The 9,926-nt window shown below is 57.4% G+C and overlaps 2 protein-coding genes across 6 annotated transcripts; one reads left to right on the top strand and one right to left on the bottom strand.

The window, feature by feature from the left end:
• The first annotated feature begins 272 nt into the window (after positions 1-272).
• P2RY11 (purinergic receptor P2Y11) lies at positions 273-6,474 on the top strand. 5 transcript variants are annotated; one of them, XR_012513449.1, is made up of 3 exons: positions 432-450; positions 2,129-4,693; positions 5,047-6,474. XR_012513449.1 is itself a non-coding variant. In XM_010349624.3 (3 exons), exons 1-2 carry the CDS (start codon positions 432-434, stop codon positions 3,220-3,222), a joined length of 1,113 nt encoding a protein of 370 aa, XP_010347926.2. In that variant the 3' UTR covers position 3,223; positions 6,088-6,474. The 5 variants fall into 5 exon arrangements, 3 of the variants coding, with proteins under 3 accessions (XP_010347928.1, XP_010347926.2, XP_010347927.2); XR_012513448.1 differs by having other exon boundaries at positions 2,129-5,125; positions 6,088-6,474; XM_010349624.3 differs by having other exon boundaries at positions 2,129-3,223; positions 6,088-6,474.
• EIF3G (eukaryotic translation initiation factor 3 subunit G) lies at positions 3,483-8,059 on the bottom strand. Its single transcript, XM_003938940.3, has 11 exons — positions 7,957-8,059; positions 7,771-7,817; positions 7,195-7,278; positions 6,997-7,085; positions 6,796-6,855; positions 5,514-5,618; positions 5,229-5,418; positions 4,391-4,498; positions 4,135-4,271; positions 3,940-4,046; positions 3,483-3,598 (listed from the first exon to the last, which is right to left on the bottom strand). The coding sequence occupies exons 1-11, from the start codon at positions 7,974-7,976 to the stop codon at positions 3,583-3,585; spliced, it is 963 nt and encodes a 320-aa protein (XP_003938989.1). The 5' UTR covers positions 7,977-8,059; the 3' UTR covers positions 3,483-3,582.
• Positions 8,060-9,926: the final 1,867 nt, after the last annotated feature.

The following is a 9,926-nucleotide window of genomic DNA, read 5'->3' as shown; positions in this document are numbered from 1 at the left end:
AGAGCAACCCAGAGAGGCCTGGGCTGGTGACACTTGGGAGTCCCGGGCTGGTGACACTTGGGAGTCCCGGGCTGGTGACACTTGGGAGTCTCCCACCTGGTTTGCTCTTGGAAGCTGGGTCCCTTTCCCCCTTCCTGCATGGGGTTGGGTGGTGTCACTGGTGGCAGTATTGGGCATGGGCAGCCCCTCCCCACAGTGCTACCAAGAGCCCTTCAAGCAGACAGAGGTCACGCTTTAAGCACATGGGCCTGAACCCCCGGCTGACTGGCACAAAGAGGAAGGAAATGTGGGTGGAAACAGGATGCTCTGGTCTGCTCTGCTGGCTGGCCCCGGAACGGTGGGGCGGGACTGGAGCTTGGCCACAGGAGGTTGAGGAGAGACAGAGGAACTGGGTTGCAGACAAGCTCAGGCTCGGCAGACGGCGCGGGAGCATGGCAGCCAACCACTCAGGTGAGGAGAAGGTGTGATGGCTTACCCAGGGGTCTGCAGATTGTCAGAAGGTGGGGTCGGTCGGGGATGGGTATTGGTAAAACCTAGGTTGAGGCTGCTTGTGGCAGGAGCCTGTGGTCCCAGCTACTCAGGAGGCTGAGGCAGGAGAATCACTTGAGCCCAGGAGTTCAAGCCTGCACTGAGCTGTGATTGCACTTCAGCCTCAGTGACGGCGAGATCCTGTCTCCAGAAAAAAGTGAGGCATAAATGGCACTTCTTCCCTGAGCAGGCTGGGGTTGGGAGTGGGTAGGCACTTCCGGAGGAGCCTGTTCCCGGTGGGAGTGGGGAACATGAGGAGTGAGCGCCCCTGTGCTGCTGTCCCCTGTGCACTGTGTTGGGCACTGGTGCCAGTAGTGGGTAAGCAGAGCCCCTCGTCCTCCCAGAGGAGGGAGATTTTCTGTCATTAGGCGGGGGCACGATATGGAGGAAAATGCTGGGGAGAAGGGAGAATGGAGGGCATGAGGCTGCAGGCACGTTTTGGGGGCTCTGCAGGCAGGACCACAGACGTGGGAGAGGGAGCCTCAAGAATGTCAGGGTGTGACCCGGCATGGTGGGTCATGCCTGTAATCCCAGGGCTTTGGGAGGCTGAGGTGGGTGGATCACCTGAGGTCAGGAGTTGGAGACCAGCCTGAAAAGGAAATCAGAGGTCAAAGTGGTTCAAACATTGGTTTTGGCGGAGGAAATCAGAGCTAGATAACCAAGCTCCAAAGTGCTAGAGGTGGGTGGGATAAATGTAATTTAGCAAATCATTCAGCTCTTGGAGGCAACCTTTGTGCCTCCTGCTGGAAATACCAGCACCACTCAAGTTTTTCCAGTACAGAAAGGACTTCTAAAAATCCTTAGAAGTCAGTAGTAACCAACATTGGGAATCCCCATCTCTACTAAAAATACAAAAATTAGCCCAGCGGGGTGGGGCACACCTGTGATCCCAGATACTCGGGAGGCGGAGGATGCAGTGAGCCGAGATTGCACTACTGCACTCCAGCCTGGCGCCAGAGTGAGACTGTGTCTTAAAAAAAAGTCGGTGGGAAGGTCCCAAGGAAGAAGCCTGCAGAAGCAGCCGGGAAGCCAGAGTGGGCTAGCCTGAGGGAGTGAGTCGGAGCAGAGAGGATGGCACTGGGGAGTGTGGCAGGTGGGAGCGCACCCATGGAATCTTATGGGGTGAGTGTGGCTCTTTGGTGGCAACTCCACGGCCAAGTGAGCTGGAAGCAGAGGGGTGGGGACAGGACTCCAGCACTCGCAGGTGCCCTCTGGTGGCCACGGAGAGAAGAGGCTGTGGGTGAGGGCTGCACCCCAATGGGGCTTCAGGCAGCACAGATCCGAAGCGAAGCTGGCAGGACTTGTCAGGGTTGGACTTCAGGGAGAAGGCCTCTAGTGGGGCCAGGGACTCCGGTAGACGAGGGTAATGGGGGAGCTGGGTGGCCACTGGCTTGCCCCAGCTGGCCCACTGGGGCCCAGTGCAGAACCCTGGCTCTGAGTCCTGATCCTGGCCATATAATGGAGTAGAGCCTGGTCCCCTTCCAGGAAGGGGAAAGGACTCGTGTCAGGATCCATGCCATGGTGGGCTTGGGGGGGGGGGGGCAGCAGGAGCTACCTTATGGGAGATGACGGCTCAGGTGGTGACACCTTCTGCCCACAGGTGCCACGGCCTGCCCTGTCTACTTCTTGGTGGCTGCTGACCACATCCTCAATACATTCCAGGGGAACTTCCTGTGGCCCATACTGGTGGTTGAGTTCCTGGTGGCTGTGGCCAGCAATGGCCTGGCCCTGTACCGCTTCAGCACCCGGGAGCAGCGCCCATGGCACCCTGCTGTGGTCTTCTCAGCCCAGCTGGCAGTCAGTGACCTGCTCTGTGCCCTGACGCTGCCCCCGCTGGCCGCCTACCTCTATCCCCCCAAGCACTGGCGCTACGGGGAGGCCATGTGCCGTCTGGAGAGCTTCCTCTTCACCTGCAACCTGCTGGGCAGTGTCATCTTCATCACCTGCATCAGCCTCAACCGCTACGTGGGCATCGTGCACCCCTTCTTCACCCGCAGCTACCTGCGGCCGAAGCACGCCTGGGCCCTGAGTGCCACAGGCTGGGTCCTGGCCGCCCTGCTGGCCTCGCCCACGCTCAGCTTCTCCCACCTGAAGAGGCCACAGCAGGGGGCGGGCACCTGCAGTGTGGCCAGGCCTGAGGCCTGCATCAAGTGTCTGGGGACAGCAGACAGCCACAGGCTGGCGGCCTACAGAGCGTACAGCCTGGTGCTGGCGGGGCTGGGCTGTGTCCTGCCACTGCTGCTCACGCTGGCAGCCTATGGTGCCCTTGGACTGGCTGTGCTGCGCAGCACAGGTATGACTGTGGCCGAGAAGCTGCGTGTGGCAGCACTGATGGCAAGTGGCGTGGCCCTCTATGCCAGCTCCTATGTACCCTACCACATCATGCGGGTGCTCAATGTGGAGGCTCGGCGGCGCTGGTACAGCCACTGCCCAAACTTTGCAGATGTGGGCCAGGCCACGGCGGCCCTGGAGTTGGGGCCCTACGTGGGCTACCAGGCGATGAGAGGCCTCATGCCCCTGGCCTTCTGCATCCATCCGCTGCTCTATATGGCCGTGGTGCCCAGCCTCGACTGCTGCCGCCAACACTGCCCCGGCTACAAGGACAGCTGGAAGCCAGAGGACACCAAGAGCACCGGCCAAGCCCTGCCCCTCAATGCCACAGCCACTCCTGAACCATCGGAGCCCATCCCATGAGGTGAGTCTGTGATGTGGCCTGGCTAAAGCCACCTCCTTATTCCAGGTGTCATTCCAAGGTGCCACTTCCCCCAGAAAGCAAGGCCTGTGACTGCAGCCAGGTTGGGCCTGCTGCAGCCCAGGCAGGAGTCACCTTTCCCACCCAGAGCACTGGCTACAGGGACTCCGCAGGGTCAGGGACCAAACCCATACCCGGGGGAGGGCAGGGGCTGGTCCCACTGCAGGACTGAGAACTAGATGCAAGAATAAACAGGGCGGCGTAGAGAGAGAGGAGCCTTTTTATTGCCCTTGGAGCCCGCACTCTCAGAGGCTGCCTTCTGTTGCCAAGGGTCCTGGGCCGAGCACGTGGTGGCAGCTGGCTTAGTTGGTGGATGGCCTGGGGAAGGCAAGAGGAGGGTGACATGGTGTGAGACCTTGGGGGGCACCCCAAGACTCGTGGCACCTTGGGGGGGGGGAGCAAAGATGGGGTAATACGAGGACAAAGGGGGCAGAGTCAGACAGCCGGTCTCAAGGCCTGGCCCAAAGACTGGCAAGGACCCCAGGTACAAGAGCTGCCACCCAGTACCCCTCTGCCAGGTTTTGGAAAAAGACAATGAAGGACTATCCCCTCAAAACCAACTTGGGGACTATTAAATTGCTATAGGACTATTGGTCAGCACCAGGCTCAGTGGTGGTGCTGGGACAAGGCAGGGACCCGGGGTAGGGGTCGGATCTTACTTGGCCCACTCGACGTTGAGGATAAGATGGTCATAGCCGAAGCCAGACACTCCAGCGATGGCGCGCGCAGCATCCTCACGGCGGTGGAAGCTGATGAAGGCGAAGCCCTGCAGGGGGAGGTGTGGGCGGGATCAGGGGCAAGAGCTGGGAAAGGCAAAGCCCTGCTCCACAGCCCCGCCGTGCCCACCCACCTACCTTGGACTGGCCCGTGGTCTTGTCCTTGGCCAGGTAGATGCGGGAGATGGAGCCAAAGGGCCGGAAGAGCTCCTGCAGGTCAGTCTCACGCGTGTCCTCCGACAAGTTGGTGACGCGGATGGTGGCGTTGTCATCGGCTGTGAGGGGAGGTGGCTGTGAGTGGAGGCCCCTGTATGGCCCTCATGTGCACCTCGGGGATAATGACAGGGTGCCAGGAGGTGCCCACACACCAGCCCCGCGTTGGGGCACCCCTCACCTCTGCGGTTGGGCTGCATGGACTCCCCACGGCGGCTGGCCCCGTCACGCAGGCTTGGCGGCACATACTTCCCCGTCTTGTTCTGGGTGGCCTGCACTGGCTCCAGCTCTGGGGACCAACAGACAGCCGAGTTCAACTTCACCCTGGCACAGGCACAGGGACAGAGCTGCCCCAGGAAGCTGAGGCTCCAGTGACCCAGAGCAGGCACCGTCTGCCAAAGCCACAGGCAGCCGGTTGGCCAAGAACACACTAAGGTCACACCCGGAAAGCTGATACCATTTGAGCTCCCAGCCAGCAACACTGGTAAGGCAGAGGAGGAAAAGCCCCAACCCCCCGCCAGAGAAGGCAGGGAGAGCAGCCTCATGTGCACAGCGATGGCAGTCACGGGACAGACAGGACAGTGCCCAGGTTCCCCTCACACAGCAGGCACCAAGTGCACTTCCCCACTCACCACCAGCTAACCCCACAAAAGGATTCAGAAGGGACAGTCACAGGTGGGCAGCAGACACCACACACACAACGGGAGGGGAGGGTCAGCACCGTGGGACGGACTGACAGCTCAAGCAGCTCACATCAGGACAGTGACAGGGCCATCAGCAGAGTCACAGCTGCCAAGTCACATATAAACGGGAGACGCCCATCTCCCAACCTTACAGGAGATGCCGCCAACTAGGAAGCAAAAGGCACCTCAAGGAAAGAGAGGCACCGTCAGACCCCTGCACTGTCATGCCGGAGGTAACAGTGGGGACAGAACCCCATGCATGGACAGCAGGCAGTGACCAAGGACCCCACACACACATCACGCCTGCAACAGCATCCAGAGCCCTCACCCACGCACCTCCGGGCAGCTTCTCCTTCTCGCCGGTGGACAGGCCCAGCTGCTCAGCCAGCTCCTTCTGCATGGGCCCCAGCGTGTCCTTGTAGGGGCAGCGAGTGGTCCAGTGGTCGCCCTTGCAGATGCGGCAGGACACAATCTTCTGCCCCTTGAGTTTGTTCATGGGGTCCTCCTCCTCCTGGCAGTTGAGGTCCTGGCAAGGGCAGGTTTGGGGGAACTCAGAGGCAGCTGAGGTACCCCCTTTGCCCCCACCCCAGGACACCAGCCCTGTCTGGTTGCCCCACTTACCTCTTTGCTGGTGATGAACGTCATAGAGACATCATCACTGACAGTGGTGGTGGCCACATTGGGCCCTGGTGGGTCGAACTCTGAGTTTCCAAACTTCTTCCAGTTCTGGAGTCAGGGAGGGATGGGGGACAGTTGAGGGCAGGTGCAGGCAGGGTTCCACAGTGGAGTACCCCAGACCTACAGCCTCCCCCGGAGTGTCTAGGCCTGGAATCTCCCTGAACAGTTCTGATGAGTTCCCTCCAGGCCCAAGCTCCTTTTTTATTTCTCTTAGCTGTCAGCATCGGGCCCCAGGGGACAGCTACACAGCCTGGGGCCTGTTCGTGCTGGCGGACCAGCTCCCACTAGGGTTCAATATTCAGGAATGTACAGGGGTCCACCCAGACCTCCAGGCCTTTGAGCTACACAGCCTGAGCCTTGGTTTCCTCACTTGTAAAACGGGAACCACAAAAGCTTCCTACCTCCCTGGGCTTCTAAGGACATCAAATGAGAAACACCCTGCAAGGTGCTTGGCATGGTACAAATTAAGCGCACAGCAAACTGTCCCAAGTGTATTAATTGATATCACTTCTTCCAGAAACTGCTGTGACCACCTGGCTCCATTCCTCCACCACTGACAGGCTAAGAGGAATAAAAAAATCTAACCACGGCTGGTCGCAGGGGCTCCCTCCTGTAATCCCAGCACTTTGAGAGGTGAAGGTGGAAGCATCTCTTGAGCCCAGGAACTGGAGACCAGCCTGATCAACGACGAGAAACCCCACCTCTACAAAAAATTAGCCCAGTGCGGCAGTGCACTCCTGTAATCCCAGCTACTCAGGAGGGCGAGGTGGGAGGAGGGCTTCAACCTGGGAGCACTAGGCTGCAGTAAGTTCTGATTGTGCCACTGCCCTCAAGACTGGGCAACAGGCTCCAACCCTGTGTCTTTAAAAAAAAAAAATAAAAGAATCTAACATTTTTAATCGAATTTATTTGATATTACTATCATTTCTTCTGCCTCAGCCTCCCCCGTAGCTGGGATTATAGGTGAATACCACCACATCTGGCTACTCTGACTGCACCCGGCCCATCACTGAACATTTTTACTATGTATCATCATTTATTTAGCTGATATTTATCAACTCCTGTGCCCTGAACTTTTCAAGGCCCCAAGTGAGTACAAGCACCCAAGGCTCAGTTCAGCTTCACAACAGGTACAAAGAGTTAAGCCCCATCTCTTAAAAACAAAGGTTTAGGGAACACACACTTCCAGTTCCTCTGTGTTATCCCTGGGGAAGGAGGATCTCACCTTCCTCCTTGCGACAGCCTTTGAAGCCTTCCGGGTCTCAATCCTGAAGGTGCGGACAATCTGAGGATGGGAGAGGAGAAAGGTCAGGCTCCTGGAACCAAAGGAGCTCCTTTATCAACCCCCTCAACACACCCCAACCCCTTCTGGTCTCAGGGTCCCCAAGGAAAAGCGTCCTCCTTCCCTGCCCCCTCCCACCCTCACCTTGAACTTCTTGCCATCCTCATCTATCTTGTACTCCGTCACTGTCTTTATGTTTCCGTTGATGACCTCCTTGGGAGGCGGCAGTGGAGCTGGAGAAGGGGAAAAAGAGCAAGAAACTGAGCCCTGGGTCACGGGCATCGGGAGCGGCACGGCTGGAGGGAGAGGCAGCCCGGACACGGGGTGGCAGTTCTCACTCACCTCCCGGCAGCAGCTCCGGCTCTGGACTGGTGTCGCCGGTGGCCAGAGGAATCCCTTTGAGGAGCTCGCTGGTGACACATTTGTCTGCGAGAAGCAGCATGGGGAGAAGGGGTCAGCTCCAGGGGCAGGAGCTCCCCAGCTGACATGGAAGGGCCTTTGGGATAACGCCTACAGCAAAAGCTGAGAAATGCAGGCCAAGGGCAGAGGGCTGGCCAGGCAGCCACTGGGATGGCCCTGTGGGGACGCGGAGTGGCAAGGATAGGGGAATCCCTCGTAGGAAGGTGGGGGCCACGCCATGAAGCCATCCAGGCGCCAGCAGAGAAACAGGAGACAGGAGATTACAACTTTCTCCCTGGAGTAAGGGAACAGCTGGGAGGGCTAGCACTGTGGCATGGGAGGAAGAGGGACCTGCCAGGGAACACCTGGAGTTGGCGACAGGCGAGCCCCAAGGAGGAAGGCGCGGGGCAGGAGCTGGCCGTGACGGCGGACACGGTGCCAGGCTGGGAGACGGAAACAGGCAGCAGTGACCCGGCTCGAGCCTGGCGGCGATGACCTGGGGCAAACGGATTCACTTACCGTCCTCTCCCTCCTCTTCCACCTGGTCCGCCCAGCTGGGCTTCGAACTGCGGAAACAAGTGTACAGGGAGCTAAGATTAAGTCAGCCAGGTCCGGCCCCCGCGGCCTCGGCGCACCCAGGCCCCATAATACTTCCCAGAGCCCCGTAACCGCCTCCCGCGCCCGCTTCCGTGATCCCCAACTCACTCAAAATCTCCGGTAGGCATCCCAAAAACGCTCTCCACGCAGCCCAAGCCCGGGCTAGAGAGCGGAAGTGGGCGAAAAAGGAGACTTCCGGTTCCGCCGACTCCGCCTAGAGGGGCCGGCCGCGACATCCACAGCGACACCTGCGGACGGAGGTGGAGGCGCACGCGGCTGTGTCTGCAGCTGGGAGCTGCTGGTACCAGAGTAGGGAGCGCGGAAGAGCGGTAGGGCGCAGAGGCTGATTTCAGGACTGGTCCTACTAGCCTTTAAAAATTAGGCCGGGCGCGGTGGCTCACGCCTGTAATCCCAGCACTTTGGGAGGCTGAGGCGGGTGGATCACGAGGTCAAGAGATCGAGACCATCCTGGTCAACATGGTGAAACCCCGTCTCTACTAAAAATACAAAAATTAGCCGGGCATGGTGGCGCGTGCCTGTAATCCCAGCTACTCAGGAGGCTGAGGCAGGAGAATTGCCTGAACCCTGGAGGCGGAGGTTGCAGTGAGCCGAGATCGCGCCATTGCACTCCAGCCTGGGTAACAAGAGCGAAACTCCGTCTCAAAAAAAAAAAAAAAAAAAAAAAAACTATAATAGGCCGGGCGCGGTGGCTCAAGCCTGTTAATCCCGGCATTTTGGGAGACCGAGGCGGACAGATCTCGAGGTCAGGAGATCAAGACCATCCCAGCCAACATGGTGAAACCCCGTTTCTAATAAAAATACAAAAATTAACCGGGTGTGGTAGCCTGCAGTTGTAGTCCCAGCTACTCCGGAGGCTGAGGCGGGACAATCGCTTAAACCCGGGAGGCAGAGGCCGCAGTGAGGCAAGATCGCGTCACTGTACTCCAGCCTGGGCTACAGAATGAGACTCCACCTCAGAAAAATAAGTTAAATAAAATGATATAACAACAACAAGGCTCACTGATCGAGTGCTTATTGTATATGAAGCACGGTGAGGAGGATATTATTGCAATTTTACAGCTCAGGAAACTGAGGCTGAGACTGGGTGCGGTATCACACACCTGTAACCCCGCACTTTGAGAGACTGAGGCATGGGGGTTGCTTGAGGCCAGGAGTTCGAGACTAGCTTGGGCAACATGGTGAGACACCCCCCCACCCCACCACCACCGTCTCTAAAAAAGAAAAACAAAAAGAAAGCTGAGGCTCAGGGAAAACAATCCGTTTGCTTAAACTGTTCCTTGCCTTCTTTCCCAATCCCACAGATTCAGATGTCAAGGGGCCCCCTGAGCCACTCCCCCCCCCTTTTTGTAGTGTTCTTGGCTTTCCGGTATAATATTGTGCATTTACTTGTTTATTGCTCAGCTCCTTGCTCTAAAAACAACCATCCTCAGCTGGAGTGATTCATGATGACTCCCCAGGAGGAAAAACTGGTTTCCAGGGAGCGGGGGAAAAAAAACTTAGATATTGTGGTCTTCCAAAGCCAGCTCTATCAGACAACATCTTATTCCTAAGTATTTAGTTTCTGCCTTTAGGGAGATATTAAGTGTAATTAAACTAAAATTAATTTAGTTGATTTAAATTCAATTTTAGAAAAATTTGGGTTTTCTCCTAAAGAGGCTGATAATGAACAAAAAAACCTGACAATGCAGGGCTCAGTGGCTCACGGGTGTAATCCCAGCACTTTGAGAGGCCAAAGTGGGCAGATCTCTTGAGGTCAGAAGTTTGAGACCAGCCTGGGCAACATGGCAAAAACCCACCTCTACTAAAAATACAAAAATTAGCTGGGTGTGGTGGCCTGTGCTTGTAATCCCAGCACTTTGGGACCTGAAGCAGAAGGATCCCTTGAGCCTGGAGTTCAAGACCAGCTTGGCTAACACATAGTGAGACCTCCCATCTCTGAAACAAAACTTTTTAAGAATTAGCTGGTCATACTTGTATGTGCCTGTGACAGTCCAAGCTACTCAGGAGGCTGAGGTAGGAGAATAGCTTGAGCCCAGGAGGTTGAGCCATGATCATGC

Source organism: Saimiri boliviensis, chromosome 14, assembly GCF_048565385.1.
Source record: "Saimiri boliviensis isolate mSaiBol1 chromosome 14, mSaiBol1.pri, whole genome shotgun sequence".
In the NCBI taxonomy this organism is placed as follows: Eukaryota; Metazoa; Chordata; class Mammalia; order Primates; family Cebidae; genus Saimiri; species Saimiri boliviensis.
The sequence above is the reverse complement of the archived record's forward strand: the minus strand, read 5'-3'. Positions and strand labels throughout refer to the sequence as shown.

Coding starts and splice junctions, on each gene's coding strand:
- EIF3G (XM_003938940.3), bottom strand. CDS start 7,976: ATGCCTACCGGAGATTTTGA. Junction 7,818..7,956: donor ATGCCTACCGGAGATTTTGA/GTGAGTTGGGGA, acceptor TTGTTTCCGCAG/TTCGAAGCCCAGCTGGGCGG. Junction 5,619..6,795: donor AGGCTGTCGCAAGGAGGAAG/GTGAGATCCTCC, acceptor CCCTGACTCCAG/AACTGGAAGAAGTTTGGAAA.